This window comes from Galleria mellonella, unplaced genomic scaffold (assembly GCF_026898425.1).
Source record: "Galleria mellonella isolate WM207_F2 unplaced genomic scaffold, CSIRO_AGI_GalMel_v1 utg78, whole genome shotgun sequence".
Taxonomy (NCBI): domain Eukaryota; kingdom Metazoa; phylum Arthropoda; class Insecta; order Lepidoptera; family Pyralidae; genus Galleria; species Galleria mellonella.
The window spans coordinates 5,280,076-5,302,866 of NW_026442151.1; the positions used below are offsets into that span (position 1 = coordinate 5,280,076).

The 22,791-nt window shown below is 32.0% G+C and overlaps 1 protein-coding gene across 1 annotated transcript in view; it reads left to right on the top strand.

Moving 5' to 3' along the window:
• Positions 1–22,791, top strand: part of LOC113517263 (serine/threonine-protein kinase NLK) — a 141,034-nt gene that overhangs the window by 64,077 nt on the left and 54,166 nt on the right. Inside the window, 2 exon segments of the mRNA XM_026901893.3 lie at positions 8,264–8,393; positions 10,357–10,412. Of these exon segments, the coding sequence (XP_026757694.1) occupies positions 8,264–8,393; positions 10,357–10,412 (186 nt within the window).

Below are 22,791 nucleotides of genomic sequence, written 5' to 3' on the forward strand. Positions count from 1 at the left end.
GTACCTGTATACATTTTCCGTAATATAAGTAACTAGTATAAGTTATAGCATACAACTTTTAATATATTAACATTGTAATATATACCGTATAACAAATATTGGCTGGGGGGTGGCTTAGACTGTGGCGACATAGGATGGGTGAATATTTCGGCGTCGCCGATAGGGAATGACGTCCGCACGCCATCGGAAACCTCTACACATAAATAGTCTAGTTACAACTTCTAACTTAGCGACAATTTTTCCTGTTGCTTAGCGATTTTATTTAGCTTTATTTATTTCCTGATGCAACATGAGAAAAGAATGGGCAAAAATAGCTGTCGATAAACGGAATGCTGTTTTCAAAAGCACAACCATCCAAATGTGTTGCAAATAAATATTGCATTAGTTGCTCTTACCATTATAGAGATTAGACAACTGTTGACGTAGTTTTACCATCATTGTAAAGTCATAACCGTTCATACGTAACTAACGTCACAAATAAGTTATTTACTTTTTATCCTTTATATTGCTTAGTCGTTATACTCAGCATTGTAATAACACTGTAAACACCACCTACGTTTGCACCGTTAATTTATTCTTATTGTCTCTGGAATTTTGTTTTCCCAACTTGGAGTTTCGTTATCTTGGAATATGGCTATTCATTTTGTAATATTTGCCCTCACAGGTGTCTCGACGCTATTATTCTCACACGTTTTGTCGTTAATTTAAAGCTGTGTTTCGGTAAGTTTACGGTTTACTTACTCTTGCTTATTACAGTCGCTATATGTGGTTTGTAGTTTTAAATGGACTTGAAGTTTAAATTAGAGATTTAATGCTTTTTAACGCGTGCTTTCATTATACATTTTTGAGGCGTGCGTACTTTGTATACACTTGAGTATAATTTAGGCCTCGATTTAAGAGAGATTGCGTGTCAGTTTCTTATATATATTTACCTACACTTGTGCAATAATCACGTACGAACGGGTGGTATTCACCATTTCGCTTCTTTATTGGCACGTAGTCTGAATTTATGTATCTTTCAGCGCGAAGTATCAACTATGAAAATATATTTCATCCTTTTGTATTTCATACAAGTGTTTGCTTTATGATGTTTCTTCAGTACGATGATATATGAAATAACTTGTTTATTTGTCCTCAGTCATCCAAATATCATACGGCGAAATAACAAAGCAGAATAACCGATGCAAAACATATCTGAGATCTTTATTTCAGTAATATTGTTTTAGATATTCGATAAAGGAAACTAAATCAAAGCAATCTCTTCTTCGCAGAGATATTTAAAATATACAGATGAATAATGCAATTCATACACTATGTGTTTGTTCTGTAAAGGACCTGTAGTAGTTCGATTGTCATAAAAACAAATCGTTCTAGTTATATCGCTGAAGTTAAGAAGTTGTTAGATCGAAATCCTATTCAAAGTTTGTATTTATTTACTACTCGTAGATACTTGTGAATTGACTTGTCAACTGAGAACTAAAAATGTTTACATTTATATTCCTCTGTATTATACCAATGTAATCAAATAGTTAATACGTTTAAAATTTTATAATTTCTGCAACATTTCATATTATATTGAATAGTTAATACCAAGACGATATTTGGTATAAGCACCGTTAAAAATAAGTACGAATTATTACAAAGAGTCTATCGTTAGGTGGCTATTGTACCGTTATGGGTTTAGTTATAAATTTGCTACTGACGTGCAGATATATATATATATATATATATATATATATATATATATATATATATATATATATATATATATATATATATATATGTGGAAGTGTATTAAAGGGAGACAGCCGTAATTGCAGCTATTACAGATTGGACTTGTTCCCGCCCCCGCAGATGTCGCCACCTGTACATTATGGTACGGTACAAGCTAGCGATATTTAGAAGCTTTTGTACGAAATAAAGTTGTTCGACGGTGAATTTGTTGTAGGCAGACGGCGGAATTATTAAAGAGCACCTATAATAAAGTTTTTCTAATTTAAAATTAGTATTCGTGGCGATTTGCGTTGGCCTTACGTTGAATAATTTAAAATTATGCTTCGCAAAGTATAGCAATTTCAGTCGCGACGGAATTAATATTGGACAAATAAAGGAATAAATCCTATCGATTCCAAAAACAATTATCACAATCAGTCTAGAATTGGTGAGAATATTGCGTTATATCTCTATATAGTATATAACAAAGTCACTACCCGCCGTCTGCATGCTTAGATCTTTTAAACTTCGCAACGCGTTTTAATACGGTTTTCATCAACAGATAGAATTATTCGAGAGGAATGTTTATATGTATATTTTAATAGAGTTAATCTGTTGAAGTATGACTATAATTATTCAAGAAATCGGAAGAAATCAAATCGACTGAGAGCTTTCATCGAAACGATGCCTAATTCGTTTGAGATATAACAAAACAAAGTATAGTGGGATTGTTTTTCTTTTACAGGTCTACAAAAAAGTCCGCCATGGCATATGTCTATTTTTAAAGATAGCTTACTATACTCATTTAATTCATACTTGACGTAACAAACTAATGGAAATGCTAATGAAATGTAAGTAATTCTACTAACCGTGCGAAGTCGGGACGGAACATGGTCTTTTTTTAAAGTCACTTAAAAAATATCCAATTCACAAATAAATCTGAATTTTGGCACTGAAATCGTCGATAAGCTTATGGAAATGTTTGCAACGGTGTAATAATATATTTTTGGTACTATATTACATTCTCAAAGAATTTTAATTAGAATTCCCAAATTCAGTACAATGGATTTCGAAAAGTGTACAGAAATAAACAGTTGGTATTTTCAGAAGGGTTTTGCGCGGTAGGAGTTTACAATAAAATTCATTGTCAAATTCATAGTCATATAAATTGAAATACTAGGTAGTATCTATCTATGTTAGGTTGACGTAGGTACGACAAAGCCTTGCTCTATTGAGCCAATGCACATCAGGTCCGGTCGGTAAATCTCGCTCCACTAACTCCTCGTTAGGGTTATATTCGCTCATTTGCTTGTAACCTAATATGTTAAGCCACATGAGTCTATGTGTACATGTAGTACAGTATACATACAGGGGGCGGAATCGAAGCTATTAACATTCTTTTACAGAAATGATCTAGCTGTGAAACGAAATATTTTTCCTATATAAAAAGTTAGTATGGCGGACTTAACATTTTTTGGTGCCTCTTTGTCTCAAGTTTCTTTAAAATAGTTTTTAGTGTCACTGGAAGATTGATTATTAGGTGATTTCATCTATACCTCTATACTAATTTTATAGAGAGGAAATATTTAATTGTTTGTTTGTAATGGATAAATAAGTGTTTTGTAAAATACTTTTTTAAACTACATTGTCAGCGGGTAACATACACTACAAATTAATTTCTATCTACTCGTACGAAGACCTGGCAGATCGATGGCCTTTTGTATATTTAATAACATATAATGTGCTATCCCTGGTGATTTTCTCATCCATTGGCGACGCTTTACATTTTCGTTCAGGTGCCTCGTCAGCTTATTTTCCATTCATCACAAATAATACCCGAATACAAACTTTGAATAGGACTTCGATTGAACTTCTCAATTTCAAATAAATAAATAATAAATTGGAAGATTTGTTTTGATTTGGTCTTCAGATTCTGATGATAGAATCTGTATTTACAATATATGAGCACAAAAGGTTACTTATTTATAATCCAATAAATAATATTATGTATTCTGATTCAAAAGTTTGCGACTAAGTACGTGAAATGAATTTTAATTGTTATTTTCCCCCATAACTCCCACCTCATAAAAACTAACCGCGGCACAAAATGTTTAATTAATAAATGAAATTAATGTTAGCTTCCGGTTATTACGTTACAACTTCATTTGTGCAATCAGGACTAATGTCCCTATTTACATTTCCGTGCCAATTTATAAGTTATTGAACCTGTTTACGATTTTACAATTCGCACTAAAATTATATGCCTAATTTATTATGTGCCATTGTAATCTTTATGGTCGCGTTGTAAAGTACATATTGCTCCGTATGATTTGTGTGCTTCGTTTAGCAGTAACTACATTTCCTGCCATTGTCTTACGATATGTATGCGTGTTTGCCAAATTGGAAATGTCAGTGGCCATGTCAAGCGAACCATAAGAATTTTAAAACTACCATAATTAATATATATTAATATTAGATTAGTTTACTAAAATTATAAAACAAAATAGGGCAAAGTAAATAAATAATTAGCTTACAAATTGTTGTCTACATAGTAGTTATAATATAAAGATATTTTCTAATCCTTACTAATATTGTAGTTACAGACGTATCTTTAACTTCCCGTGTGGTCCCGGCATAGAATAGCCACCCCTTCTTTCCTGTGGGTGTCGTAAGAGGTGACAAAGGGTGGGCGTGGGATGGGCAGCAGCGTCTCTCTTAAAATATCTCTAAAGCCTAACCTCGGTTGCCAATCCGCCTGCCAAGCGTGGCAACTACTGGCAAACCCCCCCAAAGCAGAGGCTTATGTTCAACAGTGAACAATTAAAGGCTGACATAATGATGATGACTAATATTGTAAAAGTGCAAGTGAGTTTGTTTGTTACCTTGTTGGGCCTTAACGTCTTAACCACAATTACTATGAAATTTGGTATACACATACCTACTATATGGGATGGTGAAGAATATAGGTTATTTTTATCCCGGTCAGTAAACATATGCCAGTCAAGAGGGCAAAGTCGAGTCACGACTAAAAAACTAATAAGTAAAGTTAGTAAGTGTGAACATAATTAAATAGTTTAGTATCTAACAAGTGATTACCAAAAGACAGAAGATTGACAGAGGATAGACAAATTATTGAGAATTTCTAAATTTTTTGTTCCTTTGTTACACAATTACGAACAGATTTTTACAATTCTTGTTGCAATCGTTAGGGTTTATTCCTATGTTGGTCCTATATCCCTATTGTGTTCATTAAAGTTTGCTATTTTTATTTGCGTTCCAAAAAGAAAGAGAAATTTACTTGTAAATTATGCTACTCCGTGTTCTAAATTCAAATATTTTCAATGTACAACGCATCTACGAAACATCACACCGTTAATCGGTGTATTTAAGATTGAAGTCGCTTTTTTATGTGGCAAAAGTTCATTCAAAAAATTCGACTATGTGCCCATTATTTTCTTTGAATCGTTGTAGGTAATGTCAATTATTCGATATTTGTTTGTCCGTAGACTGAGACTTGGATGTACAAATTCGCAGGCAATAAATCAGGGACATCCCTAATTTGAAATGTTCAAACGTCCCTTGCGTGCGGCACTGCCGGCAGCTAGAGCCTCGGTCGTTGCTCTCGGCACGGCTGGCATCCCCGTGTCCCTCGGATATTATCGCGGCCCTACGCTCAGACGATAATAATCGCAAGGGCACGCCTAACGGTCCCTGTAGCGCGAGGGTATGTTGCGTTCCTATACGAGTGGACTTTACAGTATCGATTTCATTTTCCAAATGTTTTGGGTCCAAACATAAATTTAAGTGAGTATTACCCGCATCCGTTTTGAAATTCAGTGTGAGAAACTGAATAGGTACAATTCTACTAATTTACAAATTTGCCAATACATTATAATTGATTCAATTTGATTTGAATTTGTGTTATTGTATTGGCAATACGTTTACTTTTGTATATTTGATGTGTAAACTACATTATTTGTGACGACAGTTCTACAACATAAGCATTTGTAATATAGTATCTGAATTCATTGCCGTGTGATCTCGGCATACAATAGGCCACCCTTTCCGTTCCCGTGGGTGTTATAAGAGGCGTCTAAGGGAAATAGTCAAACGAGGGACAGCAGTGTCCCTCTTAAAACATCATTAAAACCTAATTGCGGTTGTAAACCCGCATGCCAAGCGTGGCAACTCGAATAGTTGCTACGCTTGGCATCCCTATCGGAGTCTTTTGCCAGTACTAAACACCCGAATAGAGAAGAACTATGTTCAGCAGTGGACAGTTAACGCCTGTTATAATCTAAACTTGATTTTGTTAGAAACACGACTTTTTATTCCATGCAAGGTTATTTGAAGTGCAAATAGTCAATATTGTAAAACAAAACACAATATTGTCACATTCAGACGTACTGACATTTAAAATTACCATTGGGGTGCTCATCTGCATTTTTCGTATCACAATATCGACTTTGTTATGCTAATTCCTTACTTTAAATAATGTTTATGTCAATACACATCACGACCTACCTACCGTCTAAACTCACGTTGTTGAATTGATTATAATTTTCTAATGGATCCTTTTGTCATGATAATCTATTGTAGTAACTAAACAATGTGCGGCCACTGCTTGAAGCCTTGTTTAGATTTCACATTTGATAAATCCTAACCTAAACGGACCTTAGTACCTAAATGATCGCGAACAAATGTTCAGAGATCTTGTCGCGAAAGCTGAGTAGCGCGATTCCCGTAGAAATAAATCATTCATGAATTACTTGTGAAATCGTTCGTCGGATGTCCTATTCAAAGTTCGTACCTATTGCCTTATAATTACATGTAAGTCGACTTGTTAACCGAGAAACAAAAGTTTTCAGTGCTTTTTTTTATATCTATTATTACGAAAACTCGTATCGTCGAATATACGAGTCTAAAATATTATTAATGAATTATTTATATCCTATTTTATTTTCTCTTTCCATTATTTGCTATACCTGTTCCTGCCTGTATATTGTTATTATTATCCAAATGTGCTGTGGTGAAAATAGTATATATTATTTCTCTTTAGTGATATTACCTATTAATGCATAATTATTCAAAGTATTATACATATTCCTAATATAAAGAAATTCCGTGTTACAATGTTCGTTCACGTTAATCTTTGAAACCTATCATTTGATTTTATTAACATTTCGCAAATGTATCTTCTCTATTTCGACTTGATAAATAGGATAGCTCATTCGGGAGGGCTTTCATCATTCCGATAAAAAATGAGCTCGGTAGCTGGCGATAAGGGATAAACTAACGCTTGCTGCGTTAGCTAATATATTTATGTATTCAACATTTAATACGTAAACGTTTTTCTGTTTAACTATTTTAGATTTGACTCCACAAATCGAGGATGATACGACTAATACGAACGGTTTCGATGGTCCGAGTCACTACGATATCGGTGCGGTTTTCATTATGTGATTCAGGCTACGTGGTGAAAAGAGCTTCTTGCCTTGATTTTCCCCAGAGACTATAGCACAAGTTCTATAAAAAGGGTGTAAAAAGTTTTCTACAGAGTCAGTAATGTGCACGTGACTTGGTATCACAAATGTAAATAAGGGTAAATGGATACCATCAGCAGCCCATATACTTGATTGTCAATGTAGTTCTTATAATTGTGTAAGAAATTTGAAACCAAAGAGATCATGAAAAATATGTAATGTTGTAATTTATAAAAATATCTCTCACCTAGAAAGATTATTGTGGGAATCTCAGTCGACTTAAATAACTTTATAGTAATAATTGATGTACATACATACTAAAAATTAACTATATAAACAAATAAATATATGTATAAATAGTAAATATACATACTTATATACAAGATATACTATATTGTATACGAAGATGAGAATAATATTACTTACTGCTAGGATAAAGCATAAAAGTGAGCATAAACGTTTTTTTTAAAGAGGAGTCGGGAGTCTCTTGATGGTATCTGGCTTACTCGATACTTTATTTTAAAATCTTTATAATATGCGTTTTTGGTATTGTTCTTTACATTTTGTCGACCTCCGTGGCACAGTTGTGGTCATATTGCTTTGCGTAAATGAGATCCAGGGTTCGAATTAAGGACAACCCAATTTGGAAAACTAATTTTTCTGAATTGTTTTGGGTCCAGATGTTCTGAGTTGTACACCAGATTTTCATTACCTAGATCTATTTTAGCTTGAAGTGATTGACGTGATTGTAAATCACTTATTATTATTATTTAAAACTTAATTACTAAACCATTTAATATTAAATACCTAATATTATTAAATAACTAATCTGGCAGATTCGCTTATATGATACATACACAAAGTATTCTATGTAATAAATTTGGATATAGCCCACCCCTGTACCAAATTTTATTCAATCCGTTTAGTAGTTTTGGCGCGAAAGTGTAAAAGTCATCCATTCATCCATTCTTACAAATTTTTGCAAATTATTGCATTTATAATATTAATAGGACAATAGGATTTAATTGTTATTCTAACAATTTATAACTTTGTATTTTTGTTTGCAGGGCAGTGACGGACCCGCGCGATGGCCGGCGCGTCGCTCTCAAGAAGTTGCCCAACGTTTTCCAGTCGCTCGTCTCATCAAAGCGCGTCTTCCGCGAGCTCAAGATGCTCTGTTTTTTCAAACATGAAAATGTAAGTATTAATTGTTTCTAAGTGATATAAATTTTGTTATCCGTAGAATTACGTATAAAGATTTACCATTACGATCTAAAATACTTTAATGAAGATATAAAAAAAAAACGCATACAAAAAAACAAAAATACCTAGTAGATTTATTTTCGTCGCAGTATGTTGGTTTATTATAGATTATAGCTGTTGTTACTATTTTAATATTATTCATATTTATTATCACACAAACAACAATGTTTCATTCAGTTTCTAACAAAGGCTTCTGTTTTGTTCTAATTTTAATTCTCTTCAAGATAGCAGTAGAAGTTCATATGTGTTATAGACACTGTAAATCTCGTTTCTCATCCATACACTTTTAACTTGTTGTTCTAATTTCAACAGTAAGGTAAAAGTGTATGGATAAGAAATAAAAGAGAATATATAATGTATATATTTATTACCTTGTTTATACTTTTTAGTTCACATTTTTGTTTTATAAATGCAAGTTATCAACATCCAGTTAAAGACCTTCCTTAAACATTATATCATGTTACCTGTTGAAATTGACGTCATTCTATAGTTCTATTTTTTTTTTTATATAAGTAGAATAACAAGAAAATGTTTTTTTTGACAGTGAAACTGAATTTTTCCCTAAAAAATAAATCGAAAAATTTCAGTTCCCCGCCCTGATACGGTTTGTTCAACTATTAAGTTCCATTTGTTTCTTTAGAATGAAAAATATTTGGTTTCATAGTTAAAATAGATCACTGTCATTAAAGGACGCTAATGCATGAAATTTTGCAGGCATGTCTAACAAGGTAATGACAAGTATGAGCTTGTTCAGATCGTTTTCACGTTATACTAAGTAAATTTAATAGAGCTAACACTGTTTAAAGTTACGAGATATCAAAACTTCACTCACAAACATCAGTCTTGATATATATGACGTAGTCTGTAATAATCAAAATAACCTTGGTTACCATAGGAACAACCTGAATACGATATGGAGCGTTGTTGCTACTTAAATTCAAAGGGCGTGGTGTAATATTATACAGTTTCATTTTATATTTATTTTTACTCATTAGTCATTACATATAATTCATCATTTTGATTGCTTTCGTCGAATTTCAAAATTAATGAATTATTGTGTGCAAATTGAAAAATTTTTTTTTAATGGGTTAAGATGAAATGGAACATCGTCTGCGCTATTGCAGACCACCAGCGTGAGATGATAGGTAATGATAAAAACAGTTCATTTAGCCCATCGTGACGAATTTATCAATAATTAACCACTATGGTTTCCAGAACCGCATGAAAGGTCAACTTGTTAGGGTATATTGCTGGTAATGAAGTTGTTAAGCACCATTGCGACCAGTCCCTTTCTTCCTTGAAAAAAAGATTGCAAAACTACGAACTTCTCCTGGTTTCGTCAGTAGCATCACAGTACAAAGAATGCATTCTATGGTGTCATTTTTATCATTCATCATCATTTGTACTAGCTTATTTATTATTCCAGTGGTATTTAAATCATATTTATAAATGCACCAATAAACTTTTTTTTAATAATATATTTATATATTTGAGTTATAGAGTATATTTGGAATTCTGTTTTCCTTCATTTTGTGATAATTATCGGTTTCATTTTGATTTGGATGGGGTTTAATCATGAAATAATTATAATGCGCAGTCCGCTCTTTTCATAATTTATTCATTTTCACTGTGTTTTATCGATTATCGTACCTATATTGTTAGTGGTCTGTATGCATTTGTCGCCCTCGTCACGTATCAACATGATTTGCATACGAACGGCAAAACTGAATTTAGCATCATTGTTATGTGATAATTGCAATGGCATCGAAGCAAATAAAAAAGCCTTTTGCGTCAACACTTGATCAAAACTTAGTCATGTATGAAAATTTGTGGTGGGTGTCTGTTTATCGGATAAATATAAATATTATCAGTCTGACATTTGTTTACTTGTTTACAGGTACTATCGGCATTAGACATCCTCCAACCGCCTAGCCTCGATTTCTTCCAAGAAATGTATCCTTTTACTTTAATCTGTAAGCGAATTACTAAATATATATTTAGGTAAACACATACGGGATCGAATGGCTGGGTCGCAGTAATGGCCACAAAGCTGGTACGATGACCTCACACGTGAGTCGAAGATTGCACTTCTACTTAGATTCAACGGAAATGCTGGGACTCCCAGCAAACGGTCCGTTTCAATGTTTTCTTTATATTTTATCTCCGCTGCACTCTGGCGTTATTGAGTTTGCGCTGAGCGCCTGCTCAGCTGTCAGCAATTTAGATGCAACCTTAATATGTTGGATTGCCGGCAGATTTATAGCGGCGATCGAAAATCAGTTTAATAGCTAATATTTAAACGATATGAATAATAAATTGACAAGTAACAATTTTGCTCGTTACTTGTTTATAATATCGAGTATGCGTATGTAAATTCTAGTGTATTTTATACGTGTTTATGCGAATTTAAATTGCGATAAGTAGTGTTTCGGTGTCGTCGACATTGCGTGCCAAGGACGCGATGATATGTAGCGCTCACAGGGCGGGCCGATGCCGAGCGCTGCGCAGCACACGCCCTTTACTCGTATTGCCAATTTCCTTCGTTTTCTTTGTTCATTTCTTTGCTTTTGTAATGTAATAATAATCCCATTTAAATCACGTACGCTCGTTTATTTATTATATCCTCTGTGTATTTTAATATGATCGGAATTTAGCGCTTTCTAAAGTTTACGTAGCGTCGAAAACAATCATGATTAGATTATGTGTATTATTTTTCAATAGTAAACAATATTAAAATATTCAGCATTCAAATGACAACTCAATGAAAGTTATATATATATATATATATATATATATATATATATATATTAATGCTGACTTGACAATGCATTGTATAAAACAAATATTTATTGTTCAGAGATCACCCATACCAATATTTTCCAGACATTTCTAATAGTAGCAATACAATCTCTGTAACGAAGGGCATAATATGGTAGCCTAACAGTAGTGGGAGTGACTGCGTGTGAAGGGTTACCATAAATTGTGTAGTATATTATTCGGCAATCTCTATGGTGTTTTATGGTTGATGGTTATCACATTTTATTAGGTGATCTATAAGCTTGTCATTATTACTAATATAAAAAAAAAATCCTATAAATCGAAATCGCCGAAAAAATTAAATAGATTTTTGACGATCTCAATTTTAAGGTTTGGTTCAATTATTCAACGCGACTTGTTACTTCCCACTATATAAGTATATGGTATATAGATTTCAAGCCTCCGGTTACGCTCCAATTTTGTCATATCCCGATACTGCTAACATTTATCTCTTTCAACCGCAATATAAAATATCCACAGAAATAACTGTCGGTTTTATGTTTCAAATTTTATGCCACATATTCTATTGTACTTTTATAGCTCAGTGTGATTTTTATGGATAGATACATTTTCATTGCCTTCTTTATGTAAGTTTGTGTGCAATGTAGGTACAATCGCAGTATCGAAAACGACTTTAACGATTGTAAAGAAATAAATATAAATTGGGAGCTTTCGGTAGATATAAATCAATAAATCATAAAGTTCAAATTTATGCATTAGATTCCACAGATGTCTTGATTAGATAGTGAGCAAGGTATCGTTTTTTAAAGGAAACTGGTAGAACTATTATTGGATGCATATGAGAAATGACATTGACATTGTAATTATTCATTCAATGGTCAGTATTTAATGTATGCGATGTAGATAGATAAAGTCCACCCTCAAACTAAATATTGTTTTTGTTATAAATTATATGTGTACACCACGACCGAATTTATCACAGGTCACTATTATAGGTCAACACAAAATAAACATTAAAACCAATGTGTCAATAGGGCTCGATTCAATAGCCTGAAATTTTGGCTTGGCAAACGCTGTTAAAGGTACCCCGAGGAATAGTTAGAGCAATTATTTCGTTCATTATTTTCCGGTACCAAATAAGATTCTTATGTTGGCTAGGGTACCGTCAGCTGGTACAGAGTTCCAATATCTTACTCGGTCCACAATTTATTCTGCTTCAACTTTTTATTGAAATTCTAATGTTTCTGTGCGGACAAGACCGCCTTCTTTCTTATCAATTCCTGCAATAGAATAAACAAGACGGATACTAAGATTTGAGAGAGTTAAAAAGATAATTTAATCTTGCAGTTTGTGTTACAATCAAGTTATTTCTATCCTTATTTTTTAGATTAGTTCTTATCAAACTGAATTATCAATTTTCAAAATTTGTACATAACCATTCGTTAGATGGACCATCTGTTAATATGCTTGTTATATCTAGATCCTAATATAAGTAATATATCCTAAATAAAATTAATACCATGTAATAAAAGATTGTTTAAATAATGCCTGGAACGTATATCTCGCGATTTAAATATGAAGTTAAATTTATATTCATCATTGATAAGTACGGGGAACTTTAAATGGGCTACCAAATGTTTAAATTAGATGAATATTAGTACTCGTAACATACATCAAAAATTTTAATAGACATTTAGACTTATTAAATTTATTACAGACTTATTTATTTAAAATTTAGACTACTTAAGTTGTTTCCGGCTGAAAATTGTCAAAAAGATGAAAGAATGATTTTCGAATTAAAACAAAGAAAGAAGTATGAAACTGAAACAAGAGCTGTTACCTGTTGTTTTCAGAATCTTTGAAGACAATGTTTTTAAAGTTTGTTTCCGCATTGGAAAGTACTGAAAGGAGCATTTTCTATAAAATGAATTACAAAAGTTAAACGAGATCCTTTCAACGAGTGAATTTAGGAAAAAAAGATAAGTATCGAAGGACACGCGAGCTACACGAAGAAAATATTTCGTGAATGTAATCCAGGGTAAAGTAGAAGCCTTTACCGTCATAGAACTTAGTCGGTTTTGGTTCGTAAACGAAATAAGTACTAAAATATTTTTAGAAAATCCAATCCAACAAAGTCAATAAAGTTTTAACAACTTTAAATATTTACTCGTAAACAAGCGATAAAAGTCTTATAGTGACTTGGCACGTATGCAATCATATATTTGTTGCAATAATTTACAAATATACGATATTTTGAAAATATATGTCCACGGTGGTGTTGCTATTGAAAACCTGTATTTTTAATCGCGTTTTATTATCAGGATGTTAATTCAATTTTATTTTTCACGTTGTACGAGTATGCACCTAGAGCGAGACAAGTTTTTATTTAAATTACTGAAAATTGCGGAAATAACTTCATTTGAGACTATTTCGTGTCTGGCTGTTTGGAAAAATTTACAAGACGTGTTTAGAGGTTTTTATGTATAGTTTTAAGTCCGTGTAGTGGAGTGATGTGTTGTGACAGTCTCCCAATTGCTCACTACTGAACGCCGCGCCGTCAGTGTTCTCACCGAAATAGAACTAAGTGCTTCCGCTAAACAAAATATATTGTCCCTCTTTGTGCGTTATTTATTCCCTGTGGCGTTCAAGGTACACATATTTTAGTTTTATTTTTGCAACAAAAGTAATGTCTTTGTTTAATTTTTATGTACTTTTAATCTGGATTACAATGTGCTTTGTGTTGAATTCAATGTTGACTCATCATATCAGAAATTTAAGAATGCTACAAAGTTCATCAACATTAATAAAAACTACATAATATTATGATACACAAATTGAGTGGTAGGATCAAACAATAAAAATATTAATGTGTAATTTTGAACAATGAACAACATCAAAAGAAATGACATAAAAATAAATGACAGTCTGAAAGTTTTTTTTTTTTATAAAAACTCAAACATCCGAAAACAAAGAAAGGAAAATTGGCAGTTGAAAAGTGCCGCGGAGCGATGATTTGAGCTAAGCACTTCTGGGCTGTCTCTGCCGTATAACTTTTATCAAAGAAATATTTCATTTTGCTTCAATGGAGGATTCTCTTCTATACTTATGTCTATTTCATGCTATTGTAATTCCTTGGTTTATTCCAATCGCTATATGCTTGTGCATTACAACTGTGGTTTATTGTATAGTGCAAAAATCCATATCCATCATAATTTAGAATTATTAACTTGCCCTGATACGTACGCCTGAGTTAACGCGACATAATTTTGCACAACATCCCTTTGTGTTTCAAAACAACGGTCTGTAACTGCTCATATTTCTGGTACGTCACCATTGTTGGTCGGTCACTTCTTTTGTTCTAGTCCTTATTCTTTTTATGTGATGCCAGTCTTTGTTCGAGTAGGTCTGATATACGATTCGCGCGCATAGTGCAGCGCCCTTGCGCGTGCGCTTCCTAATTAGCGGTTGTGCGTGGGCAGTACTCCCCGATTTAACCTCGCCGCGTCACGGCTCGCCGTGCTCTCGCCCGTACCGCTCTCTAAGCACTACTTGATCGAATGCACTATTAAAATAACTGATATGAATAATATCTATTAGTTAATCCTTGCCAATTAAATTATTGTTTGTTCTATTACTACCTACTTATTGACGTAAAAGTTTAGATGTTTGTTACTCTTTCACGCGAAATTATTGAACAAGTAAGAATGAAATTTGGTACACGGATATATATACATACCTTCGATATGATAAAATTTTCATACAATGCATTCAATTTCTTGTTTTTCACTTTTAATATTCATTGTCTGTTTTTTTTTTAATTGCCAAATATAATTTTATTTTTCATTATAATATTTGCAATCGCTCGAGCAGGTTTATTTTTCATTAATTAAAACACAACATGCTATATTGAATTGTGCTTCCTTGAGCAATAACATGGGCGCCTGATTATTAATTGAAAGTCAATAGGTCTTGTCTGGTCACGTGAGGGACGTTTGAAATATTTCGATGCTTTGACGTATATGTTTATGTCATGGACCTTAACCTTTATTTCTGAAGCTGACCTCCGGGTTTATCTATAATTTTATATAATAACGGCCCAGTACAGAATTCTAGTCGACTATGACAACTCATAAATAAACTAAGTGGAGATTTCATAGATAATTTAAACTTGTAAAGTTTGCATACAAAAGACGTTGTTATATTAACTTTTAAAAAATTAATAAAATTTTAATTTTTAAAAGTCGCCTTTGTAAACGACTCCGTAGAGTATTTATTTAAAATATTATGCACATATTTTTATGTTGTTTATTCAAAACACACTGCCGAATTGTTTACAAATTACCTTTTAAAATGTATGTGAATGAAAATATTAAGCAATTTCGTATGAATTGGTTGTTTATATTAAATTGTATAAAATAAAATTTTGTAAATATAAGTTTAATGCACTCTGGGTTAATTTCCCAGACTATTAAGTAAACCTACTTACGTTTGTCAGGTCAATCATATATTTTTGCTAAGATGAATTTATTCTAATTTAGAACAGAGAATATGAAAAGTTAGAATAGAAGAATTAGAAATTATAGGTATAGTATATATAATAGATATGTAATAGTAACAGTGGATTTAGACTAAATAGACCAAAAATAACATGTAAATTATTCGTAAATGTAGGTGAGCTGATATTTAACAAAAATTTGTAAAATATATAACACTAGCTTTGTTAAAATTCACCCCTATTTCTTGTTGTAAACCCGTACATTAGGTTTTTATAAAACTGGGTGTCTTAATTTAAGCATTATGCAAAAAATGGGAGATATTTGATCGTACTTAAAAATCTAAAAAAACTGAACATCTGTGACATATACCAGACTTTGTTTTTATGGAAACCGCGGAGGGTTCATTTAGTGACCATTTAAAAAGCATAGTGTTGTTGCATACTTTCTTTTTACGACGGTTTGTGTCATTGAGACGAGTTTGGTCCTATAAACCGTAGCTTGTGTTGTTGTCGACTGTACTGAATCATTCCGAGGGTGATTCACTACACGACTCTTTTATTTTGTAAGAACACTAACTGTTCCCTGTGGGTGTATCCGTTATAATCTGTCTTCTATCATTCCGGTTGGAAGTTTGGGTTGTAATATTTAGTATTATCTTTGTCATCACGTTTATAACTTCATCTATGCAACCCTTGCATATTTCTTTTTTCATTTTTGTAATTGTATTTTTAGATCCAGTCATTTAAACCGTGCACTGCTTTGTCAGTTTCTCTCTTTATAATATACTTACTCTTATCTTGCTTATATGTATTTTTTTTTAAATATATCCTATGTTACTCGCTAACTTTTAGTTTCTAAATGTGAAATATTTATTAAAATAATGTTTATTCATAACTAAAAATCACATGTTTCCTCTTTATAATAAGAATTTAGATTTGACATATCAATAGCAGGGTTGACTTCAGCATTTTACGCGAATTACATTATAATTAATTTCGTATATCCAAATGAGTTTATTATGGTCAACTTTCATTGTTACTTTGACCCATTTTTAGATTTGATTTTCACAGGCATTCCTAAAATTTCTGGTAAGTTATACCTACACAAAGTAACCCAGAGCGTAGCATAGTAAAAAATTAAACCATGCTACGCTCGGTGTAAATATGGTATACTAGCTTTCATCCGCGACTTTATCTGCATGACTGGGATATGTTTACTTAAAGGGATAAAACGTAGCTTATATCTTTCTTCATTCCATATAGTACGTGTATATTAAGTTTTATAGTAATTGGTTAAGTTGTTAAGGCTCTGTCAGATATAATAGACAAACTCATTTACAATAGTTTATAATAGTCATCGTATTGTCATCATATCAGTTGTTAACTTTTCACTGTTGAACACAGGCCTTCCCTATAAGGGCAGTTCTGTTAGTATTCGTCACACTTGGCAGGCCGAATGGCAACCTCAGTTGGGTTTTGATGATGTTTTAAAAGAGATGCTGCTGCCCATCTCTCGACGATTAAGTTCGCTTAGTCGCCTCTTACGACACTTACGAGAAAGGAAAAAGTGGTCCATTCTATTAAAGATTATTTGATTATTAATTTGGTGAATATTTTTATTTATTAATTTTAATAACATTATTGATCAAAAGAAGATATCTTCAGCTGTGTTATTATCTAGCACATGATTAAAGATCTTTTATTTAATTTAAATTTGAAATTGTATAATAATACCTATTTGTTTATCATTTAACATATATACAACTGCTGATTATTGACGGATAGATATCAAATATGAAGTTGTCTTACATATTAGACAACGATTTGATTCTAATATACTCGTATTCGATTCGATGTAATTTCGATTTGTTCTCGAATCGATCAAGTTAAAACTCAGCTTGCAAGTACAGTCTTCCGCAACTTGTGGAAGAATATTCTCAGTATATAAATATGGAATGTTTGCTGTATATATTATGTCCGTCTCTTTATGGGGGTCACCTCGGCGTTTCTGATTGGATTAGCCAAGCCATCCCAAGATAACGACGTTGAGTTTTATGTTCTAATTATGTCTACCTTTATCTGCGCATTATCTTAGATTGAGTGACCCTATTCCAGTTAATTAATTCCCGTTAACTTTTTAACTGTTTATTGATATTATTCGTTATATGTAATCTACAAATTATATATTTTTAATTTTAAATTAGAATTAATTAATTTTTTTTATCAATTTGAGAATATTAAAATATAATTAATAAAAACAATATGATAATAGAATACGAAGGCAAAATATTAAGAAATACTAAATTGCAAATAATATTTTATGAGCCAGCCATAACCGAATAATTATAATTAGAAATAATTATACAATTTCGTTTTGGTGAATGGACAGATTCTTTATTTTGTTTATATACAATTATATATAATTTAATAATAGCTCACTGTCTGTCTAGCTGTCAATCAAGCTACGGGGATTCTTTATATCAAATTAATAAAACCCTTTGATGTAAAAGTAATAAATATTGTTTGTAATATGTATTCATTAATTATATTTTTGTTTTTAATAGTTCTTTTACTTATGTAGTTCAAAATTAGCAGCAAACAGTTTTTTTTCTTATTTTGATATAAATTTTCCCCGGGAACATTAATACCCATTCTGTGTGTTAATCCAGGAAATGATCCATTTATGTGAGAATTTCCATTCAAATCCATCCAATCGTTCAAACGTGAGTAGTAAACATATAAACATGTTTACAGATTTCCACATTTATAATATTGCCAATTTTTACCTGCGTGACAAGAATAAAAAGTAGCCTATGTCCTTCTTCGTCTATAGACTACGTTTATATTGAAATTCACGACAAATAGTTGCGCTGTTAAGAGGTAATATATAGACAAACAAATTCGCATATAATATTAGCAGGATGACTAGTAAGATACTGGAATACGACACAGGAAGTTGGCACCGCGCTCCAGTGCGTAGCTAGTTGGTTACCTTACTGTTCGTTGCAAATAGTGTATGTACTAAGTACACTTTAATGTAAGATTCATTTATAAACATTCATATATTTTTTTATGGGTGAAAATGTTATGGTAACCCCGCCTGCGCTAATGGGATACGCTGGCAGAGCACCAGTGAAGGGTGATAGATGAGAATGAAAATAGGTCAGTTAGCCCATCATGATGAATTCATCAGGAATTAACCGTGATAGTTTCCAGGGAGAACCGCGAGGAGGTCAATCTGGTTGTATATATTGCTAGCAAATGGGATTCTCAGTCTCCATTACTAACAATCCCTTTCCCCCCACATTCATATATTTGTAATCATTGTTTGAAAGTAATTTACTTAATTATATTTTGAGATGCAGGAATTGTTTACATTTAATGTGAATATATATTGGCAACTTCAAACTTTTTCGAAAAATGACATTTCGATATTTCAGGAACTTACCGACTGTTGCAATTTCTGTTTAACAAAGAGAGATAGACATTTATCTTAATAATGACTGCCTTCCATTATTTATTCCTTGTAGCAAATTTTTGGGAAACACTCTAATCTAAATAGACATTTTGGTTCATACGCTTTTATAAAACCGTGGAAGTGTGATAGTTAGAAATTCAAAGTTGTATTCACGAAGAGAACGATAATGTGTGTGTTAACTGTTACAATGGCTACTGATAAACATATCTATATCTATTTTTTTTTGTCAATATTTTATACATGGAAAATATCCTGGCCATTACAAATGTTTGTATTGGTCAGAGTTTGAATCCGCACCCATCGAATGGCGAGACAGTGATAAACTTCTAAATATCGTTACAAAAGTAGTAAAATATTTTTATAAATTTTATATAAGCTTATGCTATAAATCAATATGTTTATTATTAGGAATCCTAGAACTTGTTGAGAACGCTTATAGCAATAACGTTATTGAGGGATCCTGAGGTGTGACGTCAGAGTACATACAAGCACTCGTGTATATTTATTTTATTCCTTTAATTTAACGGATTAGTATTATGACGTTCTTCTACGGTAGTTAAAAGCCCTCGTCTGTGTATATAACAAAATGGATAGGACTGAAAATTATGTAAATGGTGTTTTGAATGGCCCGGTACTAAAACGATAAGTACTTGCTAGTAAAGTTAACGTCTGGAATATATCATCATAGACTCTTTATGTGTTCAGTTCTATTATTATTTCAGGCGTTAACTGCCCACTGCTGAGTATAAGCATTCCTCGTAAAAGGAGTTTTGCCATTAGTTGCCACGCTTAGCAGGCGGGTTGGCAACCGCAGTTAGGCCTTTGAAGATGTTTCAAGATGGATGGTGCTGTCCATTCCTCGCCCTCCTTTAGTCGCCTCTTACTACACCCACGGGAAAGGAAGGGGTGGCCCATTCTATGCCGGGGCACACGGTTCAATTCTATTATTATTTAGGTATTAATCTATATTTTAATGCCAGATCCTTTATACTGTATGGGGATAATATTGGACCCAGTAAGTCTGTCCTATTTCTAATTAGTTATCTATATTCTACGGAAATGCTCGTGTGAATTAGGGTAAAAAGTGTCCTGTATTTTAATCTAGAATAGGATCCATCTGTCGATACTGAACGAGTGTAATTTCATTCAAATTCGTTCAGCCTTTTACGCGTGATTTTCGATAACAAACATCCAAATAAACATAACTATATAAGATAACTTTTATCATTCTAATTAAGAAAAATATTAAAAATTTATGTGCAAAGCAATAATCAAGTTGAAAAAATATTCTTAGGTCTTCTATTATAAATTCACGTAAACGAAAACAAAAAAATTGCGTGGCAAAATGTATTTGTTATATATGTATTTCGATTGTCATGGAATTCTTTATTAAAATGCGGAATAGTAGTTCTCACAAAGAAACAGTAGTTTACATTTTTTGACGAGTTTCCTTTTACTTCCAAACTTTGAAGGATAAAAATCTCGTCAAAAGAGTTAATGCTCTTGGCCGGCGTATTTCCATAAAATTTGCAAGTTCACTAGCGCTAGAGATTGCAGGCACGGATTATATAGTTTCTGTATGCAAGACCGAGAAATCCAATAATAATGTCGTTAGATGTGTCCAGTAACTATCTAGACTCGGCTGCTACATACAGGAAGCTAGGTAGGGCTTCTCGGGCGTTTCTGTGTGGTAGTGATACGAGTAAACTGTCATCAAGTATTTATTATATTTGTTTATTACTTTGTAAAAAAAACAGTTCTTTTAAACAAGATATTGACTAGTAATTTTATTTTAAAATCAATAAAATTCACACGTATACCACGAAATGATCTAACATTATATTTAAAATATTTTAATTTAAAATCGTGTGCTATAAGTAGATATTGCTTTACAGCAAGTAGTATTTTTTTTCTGTGAAAAGAACAGCACCTTTAATAATCACAAAATGAATATGGGAAAGACGGGAGAAAATTCCTGAAAAAAGACTGCGAAGGTATCCCATAATATGTAATAACATAACATAATATAAACCAGACTCGTCCTTTTGAAGGTGGTTTAAAAATAAGCATATTAGCAGTCATAAATTGTTAAAATCAAATCTAACATTTTGGTATTCGGGTATTTTGTGTCTATTAAGTCAACTTGTTTTCTGTTTAGAAATAAACTAAAATAATATATATGTAGGTACATATACCTATAACTTTATAATATATGTTTGTATACCTCATGCCTGTCTCCTATTAGGGTAAGCAGAAACAAATGAACTTCAAATGTACAGATCCGAACAAACCACTCTCTTTTAACGTTAAGTCATATCATAAATTAGCGTATCGCACATATCGTTCTACTTAGCAATCAGTACAAGTTATTTTTACCTGGTTTAAGTTGTAACGAACTACAAACCTAAATGCCTACTTTGTTATAATATAACGTGTTCACGAGAAAAAGAAGTGTACGGAAGAATTCCTGCAAAAATACCTTTCAACCGCAAATATTTGCAGTGATAGATGATTATTATTTTTACATGTGGTCATGCTCACGTCATTCGTCTAATGTTCATTACTTGTTCGTCTCGATTGTGATCGTAACTCGATTACAATTGATGATTCGATTTTGGCTACTCCAATTACGATTAGTAAACGTAGTTGATGAAACTAATAAGATTTACGACTACTTGTACTCGTGTAAGAGTGTTTCCTTTTAATATCAAGATTCAGAGCCACCCTTATGTTATATAGATAGTGTCTCCATACAATTGATTCATTAAAATCATGTTAACTTTATCCATGTAAGTGTAAATAATAGGAATAGGTAATATATAAATCTATTTTTAATTATTTATTTTTTGGAATTAAATTTTATATCAAAATCTATATATTTTATAATTACAATATATATATACTATATATATAAATTTAATAAAAATGAAGAACACTATTGGAATGAACATAGATCTGATCGGTATGGGTGATGACCTTTTTTTTTCATTATCAATTTCCAAAAAGAAGTATATATATATATATATATATATATATATATATATTGGAGTGTATTATGTGTAAATATTACCCATGCCTAGTAAATAAAGTTACTATAATGTACATTTATTACTCAATATGTGGGAGAAATTATATTGTAAAGTTAAATTGAAACATAAAACTGATACAAAATTTTTATCAATATTTTTAATATAAAAGGGTAAACAGTTCATAACGATTCATATCTTTACTAATTATTTTCATTTATATCTGAGTATATGCTTAAAATATGTTTTGATTTAAAATAATTGAAAATAGCTACCAATTTGATACATGTATATTAAATATGTAAGCAGAGACGAGTATATGTTCATATTATATTGGAAAAAAGTCCTCAAATCAAATAAAAAAAATCGATCTTATTTGGAGTAATTTTTGATCTAATCACTTGCAACAATGAAAAACTGATGCGTTAATATATCTATCAAACTTGAGTTAGATAAAGTAAAGTATGGGTGATTAAATTTTGAACAGTTTTTGACACTATGCTCTTCTTCTACTAGCTATCTGTATAATGGTACTGCTTATGTCTATAGGCGACG